At 42.2% G+C, this 27,980-nt stretch overlaps 1 protein-coding gene across 10 annotated transcripts in view; it reads left to right on the top strand.

Annotated features, from left to right (window-relative positions):
• Positions 1-27,980, top strand: part of CIT (citron rho-interacting serine/threonine kinase) — a 174,246-nt gene that overhangs the window by 53,777 nt on the left and 92,489 nt on the right. For all 10 annotated transcript variants that reach the window (XM_049866326.1, XM_049866324.1, XM_049866320.1 and 7 more), the window contains one exon: positions 16,541-16,724. In XM_049866326.1, coding sequence (XP_049722283.1) covers positions 16,541-16,724 — 184 coding nt within the window. The remainder of the gene's footprint in view (positions 1-16,540; positions 16,725-27,980) is intronic.

Genomic DNA, 27,980 nt, shown 5'->3' with positions numbered 1-27,980 from the left:
GTAAGAGACTCATAGTGTGAGTGGGGGTCGTGGATTATTTCCTAGAATACTTATGGCTAATGCTGTAGAGAACTTGTATTGTCTGTTACTTAAAACAAGGGCTCTTTCTCTTGAGTCATCCTCCTTCCACGATTCTCAGAAAGGAATGGTTCTCGCAAAATAATTCAAAATAAAACCGATGGAAAGTTTGCATTGGTTAGTCAAAAGTCCATTTTGTTATGATCCCGAAGTGACTCAGTGGCGGTCCCCTTCCTCCTAGGTCGCATTTTTGTAGTTGCTGGTCATCACTTGCTACTTGGCCCCGAATGGCCGTAGTGAAACCTCAAGTGTATGATCCCGTCATTGCACCATAAACCTGACTGATGATTGCCTTTGGTTTAAGGGAGAGGGGTACTATGGCTTCCCAGCCACGAGGGACATTCTTACACATTGCTGTGTGCAGAAGTGAAGACCATGGAACTCACCACGTTTTACTGAACCATGTATGCTTGATATTAAATAAAACACAGACCTTGATCCAGTGACCCATTCCCCACAGACAGCGTCCTGACCTTTCTGCTAACCTGGTACTCTGGCTCCAGAAGCACAGTGTTGGATTGATGGCCGTTTTTTAAAATCATGATTTATATTCTCAGGAAGAATTGAGAGGACTCAGGATGTGGCTTTTCTGTTTGTTTAGAACAGAATTTCTCAGCCTCAGCAGTATTGACATTTGGGGCCAGATGATTCTTGGTTGTGGTGGCTGCTGTCCTCTGTATTGTAGGATGTTCAGCAGCATCCCTGGCCTCTCCCACTAGATGCAGTAGTAGCCGCCTCCCTCCCTCCCCTAGTGTGGTAACCAAAGGAGTCTTCAGACATTGCCAAATGTCCCCTGCGGGGCACAGTCTCCCCTGGTTGAGAATCACTGATTTAGAAGAATTGCTGGGTTTTTAACGGGAGAGAGAATATTCAGCCATCTGAATCTCCTTGAGATTGCCATTACTAACAAGCAATGGGACAATTATCTGGGGTCAATAGGACCTTGCTACTCAGTATGTGGTCCACAGAACAGCTGTACCAGCATCATCTGGGCGCTTGTATCAGATGCAGAGACTCAGGCTCACCCCAGACCTGCTGAGTCAGAAGCTTCATTTTAGTAAGATCCTCAGGTGATTGTGTGCTTGTTGGAGTTTCAGAAGCCCTAGGAGCGGAGAAAATTATATCTGTCAGCCTTACAATTTCTCGCTCATCTTTGCGGGATTGTCCTTCTTTCTTTCTCTGAGTTTAGGGTGACGGGACACTGCTTTTTGCTAAAGGTTTCCCTTAGCGGATAGAACTGCCTGAAATTGCCGAATTTTAGATTCAGCTTTCAAGGAATTGAAAGCTTTTCTCTCTGGTGGACACTACATCCTTCATATCCTTCAGGCTGGCTATTTAACTTAACCTCTACCTTCTGATAATAAATAGAATCTAAACAGTCATTTTCATGCCTTCCCCTCCCCCTGTTACTTACTTACTTTTAAAAACATTTTATTGTGTTTTGGTGAAGGTTTACACAACAGTTTGGTTCCCATTCAACAATTTCTATACCAGTTGTTCAGAGACATTGGTTACATTCTTCATAATGCATGAACATTCTCATTATTTCTGCTCTGGTGTTTTGTTTCCATTAATCTAGTTTCCCTGCCCCTTTATATTCTCATCTGTTTCAAAGTAATTGTTGACTGTTTGTTCTAATATACATGATTTTTTAAAGGAACACAGTACTTATGGGTAATATTTATGTCCCATACTTTTTATTTCTATTGCGCTTTAAGTGAAAGTTTACAGTTCACGTCAGTTTCTCATACAAAAACTTATATGGTTATGTGACCCTAGTTGCTCTCTCTATAATATGACAGCACACCCCTTCTGTCCACCCTGTATTTCCCATGTCCCTTCAACCAGCTCCTGTCCTCCTCTGCCTTCTCATCTTGCCTCTGGACAGGGGCTACCCACATAGTCTCAAGTGTTTACTTGAGCTAAGAAGCACACTCCTCACCAGTATGGTTTTATGTCTTATAGTCCAGTCCAATCTTTGTCTGAAGAGTTGGCTTTGGGAATGGTTTTAGTTTTGGGTTAACAGAGAGCCCAGGGGCATGTCCCATACTTTTAATTAAGGATGGGATAAATGTTCTTCATGAACACTTGTAATGCGTGTTTTCTATTGCCATGCTATTTATTGAGCACCTACTCTGTGCCAAAGGCTCTGCAAAGCACTTTACACATATTTTTGTCCCGTTCACTCCTCCCAGAACCTTTGTGAGGCACATACTATAATCAGTCCCATGTTACAGATGAGGATACTGAGACCTAAAGAGATGGAGCCACTTGGTGAAGGCCAAGCAGCCAGTAGTTAGCAGTGCCAGGAGTTGAACTGAGGTATCCCAGACTCTAAAAAACAAGTTCTTTTTGTTTATTTGTTTGAAAAAGTAGTGCAATCCCTGATACAAATTTTAAGTGGTAACAGAATGTCATATGGTAAAAAATATCTCCCTCCACTCCATACCCAGTTCTTCTCTATAGGGAACCACTATTGTCTGCTTCTTGTGTAACTTTCCAGAATAATCTGTGCAAATATAAACACCAGCACAGCCTGTGCTCTTACCAACATTGCTATTACTGCCTCCCAAGAATTCAGGAGTTTTATCGGCAGGTTATTTTCCTGCATCAGTGGAATAAATGAGGGAGAAATCTTTATTAAGACTCTACCATGTTAACCTTGTGAATTTGCCAGTCTGCCATGAATTTCTGATGAATAGTGCTCTCTTCTCAAATGAAAACCCCTATGGATTTAACATGAATATTTTAGTATTTATTTTAGTGTTCTTCTGCCTTAATAACATTTTATCTCATGGTTTGACTTGTGCGTTTGTGTGTGTGTGTGTGCATTTCTTTTGGCCTTTTTTTTTCCTTTTAAGGACTGCTTGTTTTGGAGTTCCTGTCATTTGTGCGTTCGCATGTGTGTGTGTGTGTGCATTTCTTTTGGGCCTTTTTTTTTTTTTTTTTTTAAGGTCTGCTTGTTTTGGATTTGTTTTCTAAGCTACTTGGAGGAGGATGGTAGGTGTACTTCTCATTTAGGCTTGGTTGGCTTTTAAATATCTCTCCCTCTGGGATTTTTGGTCACTTTAAGGGCAGGAGGAAGTGAGGAAGAGGAGATAGGGCTGTTTGAGGTATCAGCATGGGGGAGGAGGAGGATCTGAAAGGGGGCGATCTGTAGTGTGATGGCAGAAATTGACCTATGAGACCAGGACCCTGTGACCACCACCTGCTAAAAGATAAAAAAGGAACAGTGGAGAGATGTAGTCAGTAGCTCTTAGTCTTGTATGAAATATACAGACAAATATTTATGTGTATCCTGGGAGTGGTTCTGTTTTTAGAAGGGAAGTTATCAATAGAAGATAGATTAAAAGGAACTTAAATAGTTATGAATTAGGATTGTAGGGTTTTTTTTCCCTCTAGCCTGAATTTAGAAATCATATCCAGAGATGTTAAAAGCATATGTAATATTCTACTTTATCCCAAGATAAATTGAGATAGCTTACTTTAGCAATAATTGTAAGAGAAAAATAAATAAATATAAAAATCTGGGTGAAGGGAGTATCATTGTAGGGAAATAAAGTCAGGGGTAAAGGTAAAGGCACGAAAGGTCCTGTAATGTTGCTCTGGTTGATTTGAGGCTCTCAGCCTCCTAGTGGCCAAGGCAAAAAGGGTAATATGAACAGTTACAGGAGCCCCACGAGTAAGAAAACTAGAGCGCTCTTCTCAGAAAAGTCCCACTTTTCCAGATACTGAATCTTCAGGAATTTTGTGATGTGCAGACCATATCCTTAGCAACATCCTTCCAATAAGTGGTATGGTGATTTCCATGTGACTGTTTCCATATGCAAGCCAAAAGTACAATGCCAAACTTCAGTAAATCAATTCCAAATGAGGCAAATTAATGCCTTCCCTAGGGGAAGATGGGAAATGGCAGAGAGGCTTGTTGGAGAACCCACAAATTGGAGCCCTCAGCCCTTAAATTCTCTCTTGTCAAAAAGCCCCTCACAACCAAGCACACATGGAAATAATTTGGCCAAGGATTCAAAATTGTACTAAATATCTGGGACTATATTCAGCAGCGAACTTTCTAGTCAATTCTGTGAAGTTCAGTGATTGCATTTACACTCATTTTCTGAAGGTAAAGCTTGAATAGAACTAAAGAGGGCACTTGGCAGGAGTCAAAAGATATTTAAGCCTGTGGACAGAGTGTAGGTGGACCACGTGGTTTGTGCCTGAGGGTTCGGAACTGATTTTCAGTGTCTCACTTTAGGGAAAATATATATGGTCAACTCTCTTATCCCCCTGGTGATGAAAAGGATAAGGGTAACATACAACTACAGCATTCCTGGTTTGAAATCTAAGATGCCCCTCCCGTCCTTCTAACTAGTAAAGGACATACGTCGGAGTCCCTGCGTGGTACAGATGATTAATGCACTCAGCTGCTAGCTGAAAGGTTGAAAATTTGAGTCCACCCAGAGGAAAGGCCTGGCGATCTCCTTCCAGAAAATCAGCCATTGAGAACCCTATGGAGTGCAGTTCTACTCTGACACACACGGAGTCTCTGTGAGTAGAAATCACCTTGACAGCAAATGGTTTTAAAAAAATAGCTAGATAGGGACCAGAATATCCACTTGATTCTTGGCAAGACTCGATGATGTAGGAGTGTGGTAAATGTGCCCACTGTACTGACCAGAGAAGAGTGGTGGGCGTTTCCTCATGGAGAGGGAGGCCTTGCCACAATGGGCTTGATGGGCATAAGGACAAGAGTTGGCGTGAGTACCTGCCAAATCTGGACATAGGCACTGAAAGAGGACATGCTAAGCTTGATTCTTGCTTTCAGAGCATAGTAACCAGTAACCCTGACTTCTGGTTAAACTTAGCCCAATGAACGTCCAGCTCTGATGAGTCAGATTTGCTCCTCCTCCCTTTGGGAAGTGACTAGATGTATTTATTCAACACTTCTGCCTCATGCGGTGAAGGAAGGAGCCTGAGTGGAGGCTCATTAGATCAGGTGAGGATTGGGACAAAATACTTTCTCTTCCCAATAGCTAGAAACAGTTTTATTGAGAAATAATAGGCATACAACAAACTGCACACATTTTAAGTTACAATTTGATGCTTTGATACATGTGTACGCTGGGAAAACCATCACCAGACTCAAGCTAATGAACATACCTACTACCTCCAAAGGCTTCCTCATGGCCCTTCGTAACACCTTCCTCTCACCACTATCCTTCCCTTCACTTGTCCCCAGCAAGGACTGATGTGCTTTCTGTCACTGTAGGCTAGTTCGTATTTTCTAAACTATATAAATGAAATCATACAATGTGTACCCTTTTTTTTTGGCCTGGCTTCTTCAACTCTACGCAGTTCTTTTGAGATTCATCCATGTCATAGCATGAATCATAGTCATTTGTTTTTATAGCTAAGTGTGGTATTCCATTGTATGGATATGACATAGTTTGTTTATCCATTCACCTGCTGATGGATATTTGAGTTGTTTCCAGTTTTTGTCTATTTCAAATAAAGCTTCTGTGAACATCTGTGTACAAGTCTTTGCATGGACACATGCTTTCGTTTTTCTTGGGTAAATATCTAGGAGGGGGAATGACTATTATATGGTAAGTAAGGACATGTTTCAATTTTTTAAGAAACTGCCAGACTGTTTTCCAAAGTGGTGGTAGCATTTACACTCCCACTAGCAGCGTATGGGAGTTCCAGTTGCTCCACGTCTTTTTCAATACTCCAGCAGTTTGATTTAAAGTCACTTGTGACTTAGAATACAGTCAGCTATGGGAGATAGGCTTCAATTTTTTTTACTTGTATTTTTTCAAATATCCACATATATAGGAGCCTTGGTGGTGGAATAGTGAAGAGCTTGGCTGCTAACCAAAAGGCCAGCAGTACAAATCCACCAGCCGTTCAAATCCACCAGCCGTTCATTGGAAACCCTGTGGGGGCAGTTCTCCTCTGTCCTGTAGGGTCGCTATGAGTCAGAATCAACTTGGCAGCAGTGGCTTCGGCTTTTTTGGTTTATACATATATATGTACGCATACATTTTTTATGCCATTGTTTTATTGAAGAAACTAGATCCAAATCCCCTGTTGAATATTCCACACTCTGGATTTGTCTTTTTGCCTTCTTGGGGTGGTTTTGTCCTTGTTCTTCCTGTAAACTGTAAGGTAACCCCAAAAGCTGAAACAGATTTTGATGGACTTTTTCTGGCAAGAATATGTCATAGAAGGGCTTCCACTGGCCTAAGATGGGGCATTTTGAGTGTCAGAATGGCTGTAGTTTCTTGAAGCACATTAATTACATGAAAATCCATGAGTTCATAATGACACTGAGAAAGAAGCCTTATTGGTCACTCCTGGAGGTTGCTAAGGCCCCAACTCATTATTCTAAACATTGCTAAATACAGGGAAAAAACCAAACATTTATCCTGCCTTCCTGTTTGAACTGTATTTTAGGGTAACCAAATTGTTGATGTACTTATAGATGTGGAAGGAATGATGAAATTAGAAAACTACCATTTTGCAGCCCTTAATGACATAATAGCTCTAGGTAATGACCACCAGTGGTGAAAGATTAAGGGAACCTCATGGTGGAGGGATTAGGCTCATATAATTGTAACTCATGGATGTTTCTTAACATCATGGGGAGGAGGCAAGCAGACATTGTGTGCCTCCTAATGCCATGTAATAGGAAGTAGATGAGACTCCTTAGGCAGTATTCTTCCTAAAATAGTTCGATATGAAGGTACCCAAGCCTCTGGGTCTAACTGCCAGTTTACAAGAAACACTGGGGACAGAGAAACATGTTAAATGACACCATAAAGATATAATCAGCCAAGTCCAGAATGTGGGAAGATCTACAGGGACACAGGATTCGTATGGCATTTATAAAAAAAAAAAGGGGGAGGGACAATGTTAACAGATAAAAAGAATTTTAAGAGACATGCATGGAACCTTGGTTGGATCCTGATTCAAACAAACTAACTGTAAAAAGACATTTTTTGGGGCAAATGGAGAAAATCGAGTATAGGCCTGGTATTAGATAATGTTAAAGAGTTAGTTAATTTTGCTGGATGAGATGAGCGTATTGTGATTATGTTCTTCAAAATGTCCTTATCAATTAGAACGGTAGTTCTCAATTGAGGGCAATTTTGCCATGCAAGGGGACATTTGGCAATGTCTGGAAACATTTTTGATTGTCACTATTGGTGGTTGCTACTGGCATCTAATGGGTAGAGGCTGGGGTGGTCCTAAATATCCTATAATATACACGGCAGCCCCTCACAATAAATAGTTATTTGGTCCCAAGTATCAATAGTGCCATGGTTTAGAAACCCTATGTTAGAGGTACCTAAGATTATGGGTGAAATGGTATGATGTCTGGGATTTGCCTTTAACAACCAACAAACACACAGACAAGACAGAGGTCGGGGTGAAGTGAAATAAGAATGGGAATTGATGGTTGTTGAAGCTATGCGATAGGCACTTGGAAGTTTGTTTTACTACATCACTACTTTTTCGTGTGTGAAAATTTTCATAACAAATCTTTAAAAATAAATTTAAAAAGCGTAGGAAAAAAGGATACAAAGATGTCAGGAAGGCAGCAAAGAATGAATATAATCTGATGTCTATATAAAAAAAAAACCTGTTGCATAGGTAATTTAGCGGGGGTAGTGCTGGAAGGAAAGTTGCCTGGGCCTAGAACAAGCAGGTCCTAGGGATGGAAGCCGATGAGCTGGCTCCTTTGTTTCTGTCTCAGTGTGTCCTAGGAACTTCCATCTGGGCAAGAAACTGGGTCTGTCTGTTCCATCTTTGCAGAGAAATGCAGTCAGAGAAATAAGATGACTCGTTGCAGTTTGAAAAGATGCTCTCTTTTGAGTGTTTTCAGCCCATGTAGATTGTTTCGTAGGTTGCTGAATACCTGGTTGACTGAGAAGAAGGGGAAAAACAAAGTGAAGCTTAAATGTTAAGAAGTCAGATTAGGAAGGACAACACACAATACAGGGAAAGTTAGCACAACCGGACTAAACAAAAAGCTAAGAAGCTTCCTGAACATAACCAGAGTAGCAGGCGCGGGGGTCTGGGGACCATGGTTTCGGGGAACATCTGGGTCAATTAGCATAACAAAGTTTATTAAGCAAATGTTCTGCATCCCACTTTGGTGAGTGGCCTCTGGGGTCTTAAAATCTTGTGAGCGGCCATCTAAGATACATCAATGGGTCCCAACCCACCTGGAACAAAGGAGAATGAAGAACAACAAAGATGCAGGGAAAATGTTAGCCCAAGAGACAAAAGGGCCACTTAAACCAGAGACTCCCATCAGCCTGAGACCAGAAGAACTGGATGGTGCCCAACTACCACCAATGCCTGACCTGACAGGGAACAGGAGTCCCTGATGGAGCAGGAGAAAAGTGGGGTGCAGAACTCAAATTCATGTAAAAAGACCAGACTTAATGGTTTGAGCGAGACTAGAGGAAACCCAAAAGACATGGTTCCTGGACTCTGTGTTAACCCAGAACTAAAACCATTCCGGAAGCCAACTCTTCAGACAAAGATTAGACTGGACTATAAGACGTGTAATACTCGTGATGAGTGTGTTCAAGTAGATACATGAGACTAAATGGGCAGCTCCGGTCCAGAGACGGGATGAGAAGGCAGAAACAGATAGGAGCTGGTTGAATGGACACGGGGAACACGGGGTATAAATAGGGATTGCAACTAGGGTCGCATAGCAATATGTGTATAAATTTTTGTCTGAGAAATTAACTTGAGCTGTAAACTTTCACCTAAAGCGCATGCGCGCGTGCACACACACACACACAAAAGTCAGATTAAAGTTCAGTCCAGCGTTGAAAGAAACCACCTCTGAAGGTATAAATCTGTGGGAAAACCTCAGCTGATTACCAAAACACTTGATATTTAAGCAACATTTTAGGAATAAGGCTTTTGGACATGGTGAGATTCAGCTAGAGCACACAACTCCATCGAGCTCTGTGTCTGCCCCCAGAGAAGAAAGCTGCGTAGCTTTTGGCAGCCAGACCATAGCCTTCTTGAGTTTGATTGATCGACATGCTTTAGGAATGGAAACTTCCTTCTTCATTTACTTTAAAGACACCAGTGTGAAAATTGGCCACCATCCCAAATCAACATTATCCTAAACTTATGACCCTTTTGGGAAGCAGAGAGCTGGTTAATTTTGATTTATTCTGTTGGAAACTGGATCTGATTTGTCTTCCTTTTGGATTTCTTATACAGTGTGTCGTTTGGTCAAGCCATGGCTGACCACTTTCTACTGAGAGAGGAGCAAATAGGGGGCTTGCCTGAGGCTCTAATCTGTCCTCAAGAACTAAATTGCTTATGCATATTTAGCATCCAGCTGTATTTGCTGATCCCCTAGCTTAGTCTCTTGGTTCATCCCCATGAGACATCTGATACTGGATATCTTGCTTTTCTTTCCATTGCAACCTCTTGGAGTTGTTCCTGTCTTAGGAGTTGATCGTCGATATTCCTAAAATCTCCACCCTTGCATCAGTTGTCAAATTTTGCCACTTCTTTCTATAGCCTGTCTCCCGTTAATCCAGTCCTCTCTGTTTCTGTTACCACTTCTTTAATATAGAAATTTGTCACGTTGACTATTGCAGATTAGTACTTTAGAGGTTTCTAGCGCCGGGTTCTTCTGACCATCACTGTTGAAACGATCATATCAGTCTCCGTTGCTGACACCAACCCAGCTCTCTAAAACTTTGAAATACATTTGTCAATCCAATCCAAGGTGCCCCCTTCAAGGCCCGGCCGAGATTTCACTTCTACTTGCTCCCTAGCCTATTACCCACGGCTCTCTTGGGCTACTGCTTTGGCTTCTGTGGCTTTTCTAAAGTAGCACTTTTCCCCATTCCAGCCCATGGAGTTACCTTTTAACCAGCTCTTCAGATTCAGTTATCTCTGTGACACTTTTCTTGAAGGACTACACAAAAACTCACTGTGTCCCTGTCAGCAAAACTTGCCATCACTCCAGTTATGTATTCTACTTTTTACACCCACATCCTGACCTCTAAACCACACAAATATCCTCCTTTTCACTTATTTTGCAGTTCTGTCTTCATAACGTACATAAGTATGATCACATTGGTGCCTCAGGTTTCAAGCAGCTAGAGGATAGCTGAAGTTTTTGGTAGCTTGCCTTTTGGTTTGTACATGGCATCCAATTAGTCAAGTAATCACTTTTTTATGGTGTGGAAAATGATGGTAGATAGAATGAAATTGCAAGTGTTTTTGATTTAATATTTATTGAATGCCCACTGTGTTCCAGGCACAGTCCTGGTTGATTATATCATTACACAATGTTTATTTATGTGCTTTCATCTTTTATGACATGGTGCTGGCTGTTATTCATCTACTTCTGCCACACGCAACTCAGCACCAGTGTCTGTAAACCATAGTGATGACTACAAATCTTAGGAGTTTTATGAGCTATATCTAGGCTCAGATATTTTTTTTAAAACATGCAAATTCTTCGTAACGAAATTGGGTACTCTGAAGCGTATCGATACTTAGGTTTCCTAAAGTGGCATGTTTCATGGAAGAGCCCAATTAGATCTAAGAAATTACCCCATATTTAAGGTTCTTGCAATTCACTCATTCTTTTTTTTTTTTTTTAAAGTTTTTCTGTTTATTTTAATTTTACTTCATTTTATTTTTTAATTTTTTATTGTGATAAAGGTAAAAGTTTATAGCTTGAATTAATTTCTCATACAAAAATTTATAGATATTGTTATATGACATTAGTTGCAATCCATATAATGTGACAACACACTCACCATTTCCACCCCGTGTTTCTTGTGTCCATTCAAAGAGTTCCTTTCCTTTGCTGCCTTCTCCTTCTGCCTCTGGACAGGAGCCGCCCATTTGGTCTCCTGTATCTGATTGAACTAAGAAGTATACTCTTCGTGAGTATTATTTCATGTTTTATAATCCAGTTTAATCTTTGTCTGAAGAGTGGGCTTTGGGAATGGTTTTAGTTCTGGGTTAACAGAGTGTCCGGGGGCCGTGGCTTCGGGGGTTCCTCCAGTCTTAGACCCTTAAGTCTGGTCTTTTGACATGAATTTGAGCTCTGCTCTGTACTTTTCTTCCATTGTGTCAGGGACTCTTTGTTGTCTTCCCTGTCAGGGTGGTCATTGGTGGTAACCAGGCACCATCTAGTTCTTCTGGTCTCAGGCTGCTGGAGTTTCTGGTTTATGTGGTCCTTTTGTCTATTGGGCTAATATTTTCCTTGTGTCTTTGGTATTCTTCATTCTCCTTTGCTCCAAGTGGGTTGGGACCAATTGGTGCATCTTAGATGGCTGCATGCAAGCTTTTAAGACCCCAGATGCCACTCACCAAAATGGGATGCAGAACATTTCTTAATAAACTTGTTACGTCAGTTGATCTAGATGTCTCCTGAATCCATGGTGTCCAGGACCCAGCCCCAGCTACTCTGCCCCACAGAGTGTTTGGTTGTGTTCAGGAATGACTTATTCTTTTAAGAAAATAGGTATTAAACAAATAATGACAGCCGGGTGGTATTCTATGTGTTAGGTATATGGTAGTGAACACAAGAAAATCCCTCTCCTTGCAGAGCTTATGTTCCAGTGGGTAAGGTAGTCAATGAAAAAAACTCAAAATTAGAAAATCTTTTATATTTTTAATATTAATGTTTGTTTGATATGCTAAAAAATTTAAGGTGGGAATAGGGTAAATGGAACTTAATAGAACATGTTAGAAAGAAGTAGGGATGAAAGGATAAAACTTATTTGGTTTTTCTTTTCCTTGTTTTTTCTTTTTTTAATGTTTTTGAAGGCAATAAAAATTTTCCCCACAAGATTTTAATGAATGTCAGGATTAAAAAAAAGAGAGAGAATTTATAGAAGAGAAGTTACAGCTTTTAAAATAGCTCTTTGTTTCTGAAAGCCTTGTTCTACCATCTTTCTTATAACTGGGGAAGGGGAGACCTCAAGAAGTTACTTGTATAGCCTCTGCCACCAAGGGGAATGTTCCGTGGTATTACTTAAAGCACAGACTGATTTACACTTTAAAATAAACATATAAAAAAGGAATTTTTTTTTTTTTTGGTTTTTCTTGGTGATTTTTACCAATGAACAATACCTCTTAATCTATAACTTCTTATTTGTCTTTAGTGAATGTGGTGGTTATAGGGGGTCATAATACTGTATCAGAAAATATTAATATAGGTACTCATTAGCATATTTTTCAGACAGAAAAATCTCGACTTTTTAAAGCCTCTTCATTTAATTCAAATATCAAGTATCTGTCTTCTTTTTGGTCTCTATTATGCTAGGAGCTCTCTTGGTAAGAACTATTTTTAGGCATTTAATTATATATTCGTTCAGCAAATAGTTTTAGTGAACCTACTTATGTGCTGGGGTGCCATGTGTGCCTCCATTAATGTAGACTCAAATCCAATGTGATTATAATGATCTTTTTTAAAGAAAAAAATTATATTTCAGAAAGATTAAAAAAAAAAAAAAAGAAACATTTTCTGTAAGTACAAGAAACAGGAGAATTAGATTCCCGAGATAGCTGTGGTCACATACTCGGTAGCCTTTAGACTTGACACAATCCTTTTAAAACATGACATCCTGGTTTTGAGAAAATTCTCTATTCTCATTTTCTAAAGTTCTTTTTAAATATGTATTGGATCTTCACATTCTGTCCTTATCTCTTAACCTCTCATGTTTTTCATCTCTTTGCTTTTGTGTGTTGCATTTTATATGAGCATTTCTTGAACTGTAATGTGCAGGTGAGTTATCTGATTATCTTGTTAGATTGTAGATTCTGAGTCAGTGGGCCTGGAGTGGACCCTTTGATTCTGCATTTCTAAGTAATTCCTGGATAATGCTAATGCTCCAAGTCCAGAGACCACAGAGTAGGATGGTTCTATATGATTTCCTTGGATCTAACTCCTAGTTCACTAATTTTCTCTTCAGCTGTGTCTAATCTGCTATTTAACCTAACCAGTGAGTTTTGAAATTTAAATTTGAAAACAATATTTTTTATTTCTAAAAGTTCTGTTTGGTTCTTTTTCAAATGTGCTTGGTCATTTTTCAAAGTGTCTTGTTCTTCTACTGGAATTTCTACTCATCTACCTTGTTAATAAATTAAAACTTGTTTTACGGTCCCTTTTAGATTGTTCTATCTGCAGTTTTTAGAGGGCTAATTCACCTGTTTCTTCTATCTGTTGATGCTGCCTTGAGGAAGTGTATCTCATGTGGTTTATTTTTCTTTGTTTTGTGTGGTTTTGGCTTTTTACTTTTTTATTGTGAACTTATTTTCAGTAGGGTGTGTTTGTGTGTGCGTGCGTGAGAGAGAGAGTGGTGTATCCTGTGTCCCCTGGGTTGTGAAAGGGCCTCTACAAGTTGTTTTCCACTAGTGTCTATCAGTGACCCGAGGGTTCAGTGATCCTGGACCAGTATTTATGGTAATTTCTTGGCATGTGGTTCCCACGCGATGCAGGACGCTGTAAATGTAGACCCCACCCCTGAGGGTCCAATTTGTTACTAGTTTCCTCCTTAATTTCTTCTACCCTTAAACGGCCCTGGAAGGAGCCCTGGTGGTACAGTGGTTAAGCAATTGGCTGCTGACCAAAAGGTCAGCAGTTCAAACTCACCAACCGCTCCATGGGAGAAAGATGTGGCAGTCTGCTTCTGTAAAGATTACAACCTTGGAAACCCAACGGGGCAGTTCTGCTCTGACCTACAGGGTCATTATGAGTCTGAATCAACTCCACAACGATAGGATTGATTTAAAGGGCCCTGGAAAATGGTGAGCATCTTCATCACTTCCTGGAGGGGAAAGTATTTCTATTTCCTTACTTCCCTTTGGCTCAAGGCTATGATTTTTCCCTGCTTGAATGTGGCCCTTCGAAGCACTTTCTTTCAGAATTTCCTGTTGTACTTAACTGACTGCAAGTCAGGAGGTTTACATCCCTAGTTTTTAATCTGCCTTGTGAATATCTCACCTGTATTTCATTTTGACTTTTCCTTACTTTTATCCTGAAGATTATCTGGCTCTTTTTTTTCTAATCGCAACCACATTAAGCTAGCTTTGAACATGTCAGAGTTTTATAGAGTAATCTTATTTTATAGTACAGAATTTCTAAATCATAATTATTTCACTGAGGGTGGCCCCTACCCCTATATTAATCATACTTCTTACTCAGAAAAGGGATTCTGTTTTAGTCTCCTAAAGATAAATTAGTATATAGTGAAAGGGAATTAAAGTTCTGCTAGGAATTAAACGATATGATTAACACGAACATCCACGTGGGCGTGTCTGTGCCTTGTGCAGGGAAGAATACTCAATATAGATTCTGCTGTAAAGTCCCTTATATCTTACTAGGTTTCAACAGCTGCACTATCTGTCGTGTATCTACAGTAAACAATAATAATGAAAACAGGTACCCTTTATAGAGAGCTTACTGTGTGTTGCGAACTGTGCTAAGCACTTTATGTAGATTGTTTTATTTAAACCTCCCAACAGCCCTTTGATGTAGTTACTGTCATTGTCCCTATGTTGAAACTGAGGCTTAGAGAGGTTAAATGACTCTTCCAAGGTCACAGAGCTAGTACGTAGTGGGAATAGAATTTGAACCCACATAGTTGGAGTTTAGAGCTTCAGCCATTAACCACTATGCCTCCATATTAGTATCATCTGCAAATCTCTCTTCCTAAACCTCCTCAGTCTTAGATCTAAGATTCCTTATTTTGGGACAGAAACCTTTTTTTGATCCTAATGAAATATAATTTCCTTTTAACTTTATTAAAAAATGTATTGGGTAATTGAAATCAGATTGGATTTTAGCTTCTGTTGGTGGAAGTACACATGAGATGTGGGCTGAAGCATTCAATGTAGTTTTTCCTTCCATCAGCTAATTTTTACAGTATTAAGCAAGGAGATTCTGACGCAGGGAAGATTTAAATTCTCTTGAGAGAGCTTGGAGGTGTTAAATTATTTTCTCATAGTGCACATTTTACATCTTTGGCCTTCCTCACTCTCCTACTTCATCCCAATACACGGGCAGCTCTGGGAATGTTCTTTTGCAGTTCCTGGGAACAGCAGACCCTTGGATCCATCTCCTTGGCCCTCCACATCTCTTCCCCACTCCAGTTTCTCGCGTTTCAGTTACTTGCTGATGCTGTTCCAGTGATGTTGTCATTTAGGAACTTTGGAAACAGCCAGATTTTTGAGTCTGTAAGCAAAAAACAGACTGCTGCTCATATCTGGCACACAGCTTTGTCCTGAATAGGAGGAGTTAAAAAAGGAGTCTGGGCTGTGAAGGGCTGTGACAATCGTCCTAGGGGGAGCTGTAGCGAGCCCTAGCCCCGGCCGGCCAGCCGGCGGTGACTCATGCTGTTCTGTCACTCAGATCAGCATCGGCCCCTGCCTCACGGGCGGCCAGGTGGGGTTCCAGCCAGAGCACGCACAGGCACGGGGTGCATGAAGCCTGCACTGCAGGGGATGTGATGCCACTGTGCCCAGCTGGCCTGCCACAGATGCCTCAGCCTGCAGCCATGGTAACGCCTCTGGCTGGCTGCAGCCCTGGGAGCCCACCACAGTGGGCAGTCTTCTGGTGACTGTTGGATGAGCGTCCACCTTCCTGACCAAGAGAGCTTAGTAGGTCGGCAGGAAGCGGAGATGTAAGATGCCCACAGCCAGGAAGCATGCTGTAAGGAGGTAGGAATTGTGCTGCAGATGTCTACCCGTGCGGCCCTTGTCAGTGCACAGGAGCGCTGTAAATCATCGGGAAGAACTTTATGTGGCTGGTGTTTCATTGTATTAATTAAGCTGCGATGAAGTCGGTGGGCCTGGTTATGCTGAGGAGGAGGGATAATGAACTAAAAAAAGTGGTTGAGAAGAGCTCTGTGTATACTCATCAGGATATGAATGAGACCGCAGTGCTCACCTATCATGAGTTAGAGAGCCTTACAAATCCTCTTTCCTGTTCTTCCCCCCATTCCAATGAGTCTGGGAAACATCCAAGTTCCATCTTATTTTAGTGATTAGCACTAAATATTAATAATTTAGACCTGCCTGGAAGAGGAAACAAATCCGTTTAGGTCATCGGGCATGCTGGCAGTAGCCAGTTGACGTTCCGTAGACGCGCTGTGGAAATGTGAGGAACCAGCAGCTTGCTCAAATGAGGTGCCAGGTGCTCCCATTCAACCAAGTGAGCTGTTTGAGTTTATCCTTCAGTTTACCCCAGCAGGGAAGGCAGCCTGTCTGCGGGTTGGTGGCCATGTTGGCTGAGAAGGGGTTAAGCTCTTGTTGCTGTCAGAGCCGTGAGGAGATTGAGAGCGGGGCGCTGCAGTGCCCCAGCAAACGCGGAAGGAGTAAGACGCTTTTCTCTGCAACAGTGTTGAATCTGTCTGAATGCTCTCTCCCTCCCTTCTTCTTGTTTTTCTTTAACCAGCTCCTCCTCCCTTCGTTCCCACCCTCAAGTCTGATGATGACACCTCCAATTTTGATGAACCAGAGAAGAATTCGTGGGTTTCATCCTCTCCGTGCCAGTTGAACCCCTCAGGTTTCTCTGGTGAAGAGCTGCCGTTTGTGGGATTTTCATACAGCAAGGCACTGGGGATTCTTGGTAGATCTGAGTAAGTGGCAATTTGACTTTCTAAGGGACCTGCATGGGTGCAAGGCATACCCCGCCAAAGTGCGGAGGGGGGAGGGTAGAGTGTGGGGGGAGTGGAGTGGAGGGGAGCTGCTTATCAGCCTGCATTTGGGGAGCAGTTTACCTGTTTGGGCTCTGCTGGGATAGACTGTTACTGTTCTCAGTTTGCTGGATTGAAGGTATCTGTCCCTGTCAGTAGCATCGTAATTGTCAATTGGGCACTTTGGGTTAGTTTTTCAGTCTTTGGTCTTCTTTCGAGGGGAGGAAATAGTGGGAGATTTCTAGCGGTGCAGATGCTTGGTAGAAGAAGAAATGTGCAGGATTTAAGACAAGCTCTCCGTCTATCCATCATCTATGTATCTATCTCTCAGGTGGGTGGGTGGGGGGTGGGGGTTGCTATCTTTGCTGTAGCACAAGAAACCTAAAAACCCTGTCTGATTAAGTGAAAGGTTTCCTCTTCGGTTTAACTGAGCTGCAAGTGGCTGTGCCATAGCTCTGACGGAGAGCCGGTGCTCACCTCCTCTTCAAGTATGCTGCAAGATTAGGGAGCTGGTGGCTGAGCTTTTCTGAGCTGGCAGAGCGCTGGCGGTCAGAGAAAGCCCCGTTAAGACCATCAGCCACCGGGAGGGAGTGTGATGTAGCAGAGTCATTGATTCACAGGAATTGGGCTTCGTGAGAGGAAAAAAGAAACAAACAAACCAGGAGACTAGAAAATACAAGTATAAATATCACCGTAGACCTCTTGACCCGGTAGGTCTTTCTCCATTCTTAAATAAACCCAATGAGAAATGCAGTATGCGGCGCTTGGGATTGGAGGGTCCTGGCTTCCAGCCTCCAGGAATTTCTCTGAAATACAGCAGCCTCTGTGGATGTGGCTGCTCAGTGTCTTGCTTCGGTCTGTTCTGATATGATGACATTCTTTTTCCAGAGTAGTGACTTCTCCAGGAAGGTCTCGGGCTGGCTGTGCTGCGCCCCAGCCACCCTGCCTCCCTCACGTTGAGGCTCTCGGGGTAGTATTGGGTAATTAGTTATTGCCCACTTAGGAGATGAGCAGAATTTGATTTTCTTCTTGACCGCATTTATTCTGTATTTGTTGTGCTCGTAGCTTTTAGATATCAATTCTAAAAGATGGGGTGTTGGTTCCTGGATGGCGTCTACCCATGGGTGCTATCTTGACAGTGTGTTCCTGAAAAGACTTTAGGCTCTTGTGGCAATTGGGCATTGGACATGAACTAGAGTTTTGGACTGTGGTTGAATTTGGGAGAGATTTTTATATTGAGAGATGTTGAGGCAGTCCCTCTTTGCAATTTCCCTAGGGACTGGACTTCAAATTTGGATTGGAATTTGACAGTGTTGCTGTGCCTTTCTTGCAGATTTTCTCTACCACCCCAAAGCAGTCTGTATGAAGGCAGGAGAGGCAGAAATCTAACTAGCTAGCTGTTGAATGTGCCATCAGATCGAGTTGAAATGGTCCACCAGGGCTGGGAGGTTCTGCATTGGCCTCAAAGGGCAGGGCAGGAGTGGAGGCCCGATGGTAAAGGATGCACGGTTAGTGGGCAGTGTGACCTTGACACACACAGCATGCTGAAGGTCACGCATTGGACTGGAAGGAGATGTATGAGAAGTCCTAGTTCTGGCTAGTTGTGGACTGGCTGGGTCAGAATGAAAGCTCGCTCAGGGTGCTTATCAGTGGTCTGAGAAACCAAGGAGGACCCTGGGGAGTTCGATTTCAGGGGTAAAGGCAGAATGATGTGGGAGATTCTAGGCATTACAATTAAGCCAAAGCAGTGTGATTAATTGCTTATTTTTCAGGAAGACTGGAATTGCATCTCTCTGCTTCTTACAGAAAGCTCAGTTCAGGGAGCTCTCTGACAGGGCCCTTTTACTCTTAAGGCCCAGGTACTCGATGAATATTTGTTGATACAATTTACTCATGATCCTCTCCACCAGACTGCGTGTAATTTGCTCACTGTATTTGAAGAAATGCTGTTTCACCTTTGCTAGTTCAAAATATATCTTTAGAGCATAAAATGGGCTTCTGTTGAGGCCCCAACAGAATGCTTAGTAAGATTCTCATTAAAAAAAAGTACACGCAAAAAAAAATGTATATTTCTTATCTGGAAGATGGAATTGGAGTATTCTTGCCTTTGAAGAATTTCATTGTCTTTCCCATGGTAATTTGGGGTTTTCTCTCACCGTATGTCTTTTAATGTGATATTGCAGTTAACTTGGCTACTGTGTCTTTGGGCAGCCATATGGGTGAAACTGGCAGGGTCATTTTAGAAATTTACTCCACCTGTTGGATGTGGGTGACCCCCCCCCCCCGCCCCCCGGACTTGGACTTTGGTGTTGGATTATTAAAATCCCACAAAAGTGGTGTAGTGACAGAATTACTTAGCAACTTCTATAGTTCCATGGACATAAACTTATAAAATGCATTTGCAGGTGTGGGGGAGGCAATTATTGTGGGGACCATCTTTGCCACCAGTGAGCTGGTATTTCTTCTTGAGTTTCTCCTTCTTCCCTTCCTTTTTTCAGCATCACGGGTTTTTATTTACCCACGTTGATTACCTGTGCTGTTACTCACTCTTCACAGATGCTCTTGTACTGTGCTGGGATAAATGGACCCCAGATTGGTTACCAGTGAATGGAATGAAATGTTCTGAGGTTGAATTGAATAAATTATGAATTTTTACAGGAACTCTGGCAGTGAGAATGGTTTCAATTGTTGCAATCACTTTTTTAGCTTCCCTTTTAAGGACCCCAGACTATTTTTAAGCCAGCGACTGAGAGTGCATCCTTAATTTAGGTTTAGCAAGAATATCTCAGCATTTCAAGTTATAAGTAGTAGCGGTAATTCCTTGCAGCCTGAGTTGGAGGGAGCTGGAGGGATTCTTGAGAACTGAATTTGGTTGTCTTTGGGGTAGGATTATGGCAAAGTCAGTGCTGGGGAGTAAGTATCTGGTGCCCTTTTTCCTTGTAAGCCAGCAATAACCCAAACCAAGTCCCAAGCCCTGAGTGCCTGGGTGTTCCTCTGATCCTCCATTCGCCTGGATGTTACGATAGTAGGGTGGTAAGAGAAATCAGTGTGTTAAAGGTTTAAAAATAAAATGGATACCAGCTCTCTTCCCTCCCCTGTCAGCATGAGGTACTTTTCTTTAAGTCCTTTCTCCTAGATCTGAGATACTGCCTAATTTAAGCTCTTGCTTAAACAGACAGTACATTCCTGCAAACCTTCAGTATAAACTCTAGAAGGAAAAGCCAGTTGGCTTTGTATTTTGTGTTAGTTTTACATGTGCTGGTCTTATGCTTTTGGAGAAGCTGGAAATCTTAGGGGAGCAGTGGCATCTGATAAGACTGGGCTAATAGGGTGACAGTATCTGAGTAGGCTGTTTTCAAGGAGGAGACTCTTGGCCTTTTGACTAATTAATGGCTCCTTCCTTAGCCTTTCAAATCCATGTTTGCATGGATTTGAAAATGGAGTTATGAGCCAGCAATTCAAACACTGTGGAAGAAAGAAATGGCTGTCATCATTGCCTTCCCGAATTTTCAGGGAACTCACTTTTTGGTGCCTCTTCCTTGCTCTACTGGGCTTTATTGGTATGTCAGTTTCCTCAGCTGCCAAATGGGATAATAATGACACCGACCTCATAGGGTTGTTGGGAGGATTAAATGAGATGTATCAAGCACTTGGCCCAGTGCCTGGCAGGTAGGAGAGTCTCAGTAAATGTTCATAGTTATTATTTTTGTTATTACTGATATGCTACTCTCTTTATATGTCTTGTCCTTCTGTACATACCAAGAGGATACAGAAAGGACTCAGCAATAATCAGGTAGTCCATAGCCTTGCCCGACCAGAAGCTCAGCTTCCTAGGCCCTGGGAATTTTCTCTAGAGATGCTTAAAAATTCTGACCAACCCCAAGAGGTTAATACACAGTTGCCAAGCACCAGTTGGTAAAAGGTGGTTGTTGGGGAGGGATGGAATGGCGACCAGATTTAGAAGACCCAGTTCCAGAACGGTTACCTTCCCATCCAGTTGAACAAGACAAAGCATATACATGTGAAGCAATTCAGAAAACACAAATACCTTCACTGTAGAACATTGTGGTACAAATTGAAAAATTGCTTTAGGAGAGTAAAGCAAGATCTGGTGGGGCACACTTAATGGGGAATGCCAGTCCATAATTCTTGCCAAATTACTTGATGATCTTTCTTGGTATGTCTGTTTCCCCAAATAGACTGTGATCTCAAGGGCAGTGCTGGGTCTTGTTCATCCTGGTTTTCCTGGAGCCCAGAACATGGTAGACCCTCAGTAAATCTGTGTCAGACCTGAATTTATAAGCGTATTCATGGAACGTAGAATATTTGGCTCAGCTTTTTTTTTTTTCTAATTGTGCTTTAAGTGAAAGTTTACAAATCAAGTCAGTCTCTCATACAAAAAGTTATGTACACTCTTCTACATACTCGTAGTTGCCCTCCCCCTAATGAGGCAGCATACTCCTTCTCTCCACTCTCTATTTTTGTGTCCATTCAGCCAGCTTCTGACCCCCTCTACCCTTTCATCTCTCCTCCAGACAGGAGCTGCCCAAATAGTCTCATGTGTCTACTTGATCCAAGAAGCTCACTCTTCACCAGTATCATTTTCTATCCCATAGTCCAGTCCAATCCCTGTCTGAAGAGTTGGCTTTGGGAATGGTTCCTGTCTTGGGCTAACAGAAGGTCTGGGGACCATGACCTTTGGGGTCCCTCTAGTCTCAGTCAGACCATTAAGTCTGGTCTTTTTATTAGAATTTGGGGTCTGCATCCCACTGCTCTCCTGCTCTGTCAGGGATTCTCTGATGTTTCCTTGTCAGGGCAGTCATTGGTTGTAGCTGGGCACCATCTAGTTCTTCTGGTCTCAGGCTGATGTAGTGTCTGGTTTATGTGGCCCTTTCTGTCTCTTGGGTTCCCAGTTACCTTGTGTCTTTGGTGTTCTTCATTCTCCTTTGCTCCATGTGGGTTGAGACCAGTCGATGCATCTTAGATGGCCACTTGCTAGTGTTTAAGACCTCAGATGCCACTCTCCAAAGTGGGATTCAGAATATTTTCTTAGTAGATTTTATTATTGGGCTCAGCTTTTTAAAAGAAAATGAATTTGGTTGGGTGGAGAGGAAGGTAGAGGGAATTTAGCAGTCAGGCAGAGTGATAATAACAGCTCATCCTTACAGGGCAAGAACTCTGCGATTCTCTGTTCCAAGCACTTTCCACAGATTAATTTATTTAATCTGCACAACAGCCCAAGAGGAAGGTACTTTTACCATTCTCATTTTACATGAGAGGGAACTGAGGTACAGAGAGATTAAGCCAAGTGGAAGTATCTGCCCCTAAAAATTGTTTCACTTTCCAGTTGTGCTTAAGGTCACACAGCTATGAGTAGCTTGGCCTGGACTTGAAGCCAGGCAGTGTGGCTCGATAGGCTCTTCTCTTAGACACTTTGCTAGGCTGCTAAGTGTCAATGCCTCAAAGCTGAGAAATTAGGAAATGTAGGTGGGGTCCTCAAGTTCACATACTTGTCAGGAGTGGAGGCCCATTGTGGGGAGTGACAAGTGATGAAGTTGGACAGGGAGCGGAGATGAGAGCTGACAGTCTCAACCCTGGGTTTTGTTTTAAATCTCTGAAAGATGAGTGAGTAAGTGGGCTGTATAGTTCTTGAGTTTCTCTGATTTCTGCCTGTTCTCATTTAGAGACTCTTTCCTTTGTGTGTGTGTGTGTGTGTGTATGTGTATACAACATAAGTATGCACACACATATATTCTCTTTCCCTGGGTGTTCTTATTTGCTAGAATGTAAGCCTGGTGAGGACAGGGAACATTTGGTGCCTCCACCATACCTGCAGGTCATTCATCTCTAAGCTACTTGATAAACATTTCGTCAATTGATTGAAATTACCAGTTTTTAGGGCTTCAGCTCTCATCACCTAGTTGATGACTCTATAATCTATTTCTATTCAAATCTACTTTTGTACTTTGAGTTGTCTCCCAGTTATCTATCTTGGGGTGCCTTCATCCAGTGGAAGATGCTTGAAATCTCCTCCCCACTCCCAACAGTCCTCCTTCGTTTTTCTTGAAATACTTGAGGTTGAAACATGTGCCCTTAAAAATTGTTTTACTTTCCATATCTAGCCAAAGGGTGTTTGTTCTTGTGCATGCTACCTCCAGGTCCCTATCGCAAAGGGTCTCACCTGTGTTTTGTTTTTTTTCAGCAGTCAACAGCAACAACAGAATCTTCTCTGGCACATGAAAGCATACATCACCTGTACTTTGCAAATAAGTTAAAAAACCTTAACTAGCTCCTGCCCATGGTCACCGCCCTGAAGTGCCTTGTGTTGAGTTTCCATCCTGCCATTGTTGGATCAGATGTTTAATGCTCTCCTCTGTGTGCTGGGTTCTCTCCTCTCGCTCATTCAATTTCTTCTTTCTTAATCAAGCACATCTCGTTCTCCTGCTTGCCTTATCCTGTTCTCTATTTAGAATGTGTGTGCTTGCTTCGCAGGCCTGGCAGGACCATTCTACTGCTTTCTTGTTGGTCTTAAAGATACCTTTAGGAAATCTAATCCAAACGATCCTAGCCCAATTCTGAAGATTAGGCTCCAAAAGATCTGTGAAGTATGTTTTCTGCTGGCCTACACATGCTAATTTGCATGGTTGCCTCAGATCCTTTAAGAAGACAGTAATTGACTAAATGGTGCTCTATGTTCCCAAGCTCTTTGCCAGTCTGGCAACTCTTCTTTGCTTAAGTGAATTTCTCTCAGTTCTTTCTGCTTTACTTGTCTTTCATCTCCTGACCTCTCTCACCTTCCTTTCTCTGAAAAACTTCTGAAAGAGTAGCCTATACTCAGTGTCTCTTGTCCCACCCTTACAACTCTGCTAAAATTGCTGTCTCAGCAGCTACTAATTATTACACTTAACCACTAAATTTCCTGACTTCCATTTGATATCGCTAATTATGACATTTCTTCTTGAAACGTTCTACTTCTCTTTTACATCGCAGAAACTTGCTTTTCCTCCTACCTCTCAAACTACCATTTTCACTTCATTGATTTCATCTTCTGTTTTAGGCCCTGGAAGTATAGATACCAAACCCTAAAGTTCACCCCAGTTCTCTTTCTAGCTTCTTCTTGGTGATCTTATTCAGTTCCTTGACTTTAAATCTCACACCCTTATGGCCTTCCTCCCGATGTGCTCTATATTCCACGTCACCAGGATATTCTACCAGTTTGTCACCATCCCCGTCCTCTGTTCCCTCCCAACACAGACTCACTCACTCACTAAGCCAGTAGGTACTAGTTTTGACTTCCCCATTTCATTTATGCAGCGACACCTGCCTACCCATCTTGACAAGGAGTTGTCTTAAACTCTTTTCCACCTCCCCTACCAACCCATTAGTTGCTAAATCGTCCAAGCTCTCCCTCTAGGATGACACTTATATCTATATCCATTTTTTCTGTCCTCACCACTGCCCCCCATTGACTTTTGCTTGGGCTATTGCAGTGGCCTCCTAACCAACTCCTCTGCCTCTGACTTTGCCTGCTCCAGTCCATGCTCCACAGAGGGCAGAGTTCTTCCAAAGCACAGGTTAGAATGATGTCGTTTGCCTGCTCAGACCTCCAGTGGCATCACGCTATGCACAGAATTAACAGCCACTCCTCAGCTTGATATTCAAGGCCTGGTATGCCAGGACCCCAGCCTGCCTTCTTAGTTGTGCCTCCTTCCTGTCACCTATGTTCTGGTCAAGCTGCACAAGACTCACCTCCTTTTGCCTGGAGTAGTGTGTTGCCCTGGCAAGGCTTCAATGAACGTTTGTCGAATTGAATTAGACTAAAATGGCTAGGGATGATGCCACTTTTTCTTCTGCTCGATTTATGTAACTGCTAATGGCAGCTGTCATCTGCTGAGTAGTTCCTATGGGCCTAGAACTATGCCGAGTACTTTACATGCATTATCTCATTCAATCCTCACAATCTCAGCACAACTCTATAAGGTAGCTGGTACTATCCCTGTTTTAAAGATGAGGAAACTGAGGCTCAGTGAAGTTAAGCTATTTTTCTGAGGCCTGGCAGATGGTAAGTAGCACAGCTAAGACTTAGACTGATATGTGGCTGCTTCCAGGACTACTGTGTAACCCTGCCCTCTGCAAGCCATGATTCTGCTAGATTATGCAGGCCCTATAGAATAATCTAATAATAAAGATGAAAGAATTGGCTCTTCTGAGAATTTGCTTTGTACCAGCCACTTTCTAAGTGCTTGATAGCTATTTTCACTTAATTCCAACAACAAAGCATTATTTTTTTCTAGGTACTGTTGTCTATGTTTATGTCACTATTAAAATGGATATTTGAAGATAAATGAGATTGGGAAAATATGTGCAAATTTGAAAATTTGACCTCATCTTTAACCCCTTTCTTTAAAAAAAAATTTTTTATTCATTTTGTAGCTGCTGTTGAGAATGCACACAGCAAAACACACACCAGTTCAACGGTTTCTGTTTGTACAAGTTAGTGACATTGATTACATCCTTCAAGTTGTGCGACCGTACTCCCCCTCCTTTTCTGAGTTGTTCCTCCCTCATTAACATAGACTCACTGCTCCCTAAGTTTCCTATCTCATCTTTTGAGTTGCTGTTGTCAATGTGATCCCATATACATAGAACTGGAAAGAGCACAGATGCTTAAGGCAGACCTTCTTTACTAGTTAAGCTAAACTATTGTTTGGTTTTAAGAAGACTTCAGGGGTTATTTTGGTTTGAGATTTAAAGATTATCTCAGAGCAGTAGTTTCAGTGGTTCATCCAGCTTCCGTGGCTCCAGAAAGTATGGGGTCTATGAGAATTTGAAATTTTGTTCTGTATTTTTTCCCTTTTGGTCAGGATCCTTCTATAGAATCTTTCACCAAAATGTTCATCATGGTATCCAGACATCATCCAGTTCTTCTGGCCTTGTGGCAAAGGAGCCAGTTGTTCGTGGAGGCATTATTTTACAGATAAGGAAAGTGAAGATCAAGAAGCTTGGGTTGCTTCTTAAAGCCACACAGCTCGTACGTGATTTAGGATGACCAACTTTTCCAGCTTTTAATTTTAGAACTGATGTAACCATTCTTTATTTTTGGAACAAATTAATATAACCCATTATCGTCTAGCTGATTCCTACTCATAGCGACCCTGTAGGACAGAGTAGAACTGCCCCATAGGGTTTCCAAGGCTGTAAATCTTTATGGAGGCAGACTGTCACATCTTTGTCCCTCAGAGAGGCTAGTGGGGCTCGAACCACTGACCTTTTGGTTAGCAGTGGAGTGCTTAACCACTGTACCACCAGGGCTTCATAGGCAAATTATAGAGCCATTACAAGTCCAGGCTTTATAATCAAAGATGGATTCAAATCTGGGCACTATCCCTCACTAGCTGTGTGAATGAAGCATTTTTAACTTTCCTCAGCTTCAATTGCCTCATCTCTAAAACGGGATTATAATAGTGCCTACCTGGCAGGCTCATTGTAGGGACATAAAACATGCAGAGCACTTACTGTTAGCGCCTGGAGCAGAGTGAGTGTCCATTTCATGTTTGTTATCATTATTTAGGGGTAAGGATGGGACTTAAGTACTTTTGATTCCACTTTCCACCCTGCTTCCACTTTATAAAAACATTTTGCTGGTTTCTGCCCATTGAGAGAGTCAGGCTCCAGATGGGGTGGCTGACAGATGTCCTAATATCTCCATCCAATTTTTTACTCTGAATGGAGTCTGTGACATGTCAGTTAAACCTGCTCCTTCCATAAAACACACTTGAGGTTTCTGGCAGCATGGCTGAGCCTGCTTTTCTCCAGTGAGATCTGGAACTCAGTCGTGGAGAAGGAGGATATACCCTGTGCTCAGTGTCACGCACCTCTACTTACCTTCAAGTGTTTGTGCATCCCTTGGATGAGAGACTGTGACATGCCAGAACTAATACTGAGCATCTCCCACGTGAAGGCCAGAAAGCCTTCTGGAGCCAGCATTGATTTAAGGCACTTCTCATTTTGGATTCCTTTGTCCCATGGTGACCTTTAAACTGAAGCTGCCTGAGGCACAAGAGTGCTTGACACACCATGCATTCATTCATTCATTCATTCATGCACTCAATAAACTTTTTGTTCTAGGCCCTGGGATATAACTATGAACAAAACAGACAAGGTCCCTGCCTTCAAGAAGCTAACACTGTGTTGGGGGAGGGGACAGGATAAATAAGTTCACAAATAAGAGAATTTCAGATGGCGGTAACTCTGAAGAGATCAGGCCCACGATGGGAAGTGAATGGGAACCACTGCTTTAGATAGGGTGCCCAGGGAAAGCCTCTCTGAGCTGAGCATGGAGTATTTGTCCAAGAAGGTTGAGTCATTTCCCAAGATCATGATTCTATGTTGAGCTACTGTGATATACCAGATGCTGTTCTAGAAACTGGGATGTAGCAGTGAATACAAGACAAGACAGACAAAGTCCCTGTCCTCATGGAGCTTATAATCTGGTACGGACAGACCGTTCATTGATTCCTTTGTTCCTTCATTTGTTCACTCATCCATTCGTTCAAATATTTGAGGGCCTACTATGTGTCAAGTACTTTGTAGGCATTGGGGATGTAGCAGTGAACACAAAGAGACAAAAATCTTTGCTCTCATAGAGCTTACAGCTTACTGGAGTGACGACAAGTAGCCAGTTGTTAAAGATAAGTTGGAAGAGTATTCCAGGCAGAGGAGTAGAGGGTAAGGCCCTGAGGCTGGGACGAGCCTGTGGATGTCCAGTGGATAGAAAGAACATCGGGGCAGCCAGAGCTTCGAGACACACAGGGAAAGTGGTCCGAATTGAGGTAAGCAGGGCTTTGTGGGTTTGGATTTTCCTCTCGTTGCAATGAGCAGGCAGCCATTGCAGGATTTTGAGCAGGGACGTGGACTATCTGCTTTTTATTTTACAAAGGATCACTCTGACCACTGTGTGGAAGGTGGATCCTAGGGGGCAAAAGTTGGATTCAGGGAGATGAGTTAGGAGGTTACTGCAGACATTATGCTAATACAATTAATCTGCAGAGCTAGGCCCTGATTTAGAGGTGAATATGTATGTATTAGAAATCACCTGAGTAGCTATACTTTTATTAATATTGTGGTTTTTGATAAATGATTCCTGAGCTTTGTATTGATCATTCCAAAGTAAATGCTCTAATTGAATGGGAGACCACT

This window comes from Elephas maximus, chromosome 22 (genome assembly GCF_024166365.1).
Source record: "Elephas maximus indicus isolate mEleMax1 chromosome 22, mEleMax1 primary haplotype, whole genome shotgun sequence".
In the NCBI taxonomy this organism is placed as follows: domain Eukaryota; kingdom Metazoa; phylum Chordata; class Mammalia; order Proboscidea; family Elephantidae; genus Elephas; species Elephas maximus.
The sequence above is the reverse complement of the archived record's forward strand: the minus strand, read 5'-3'. Positions and strand labels throughout refer to the sequence as shown.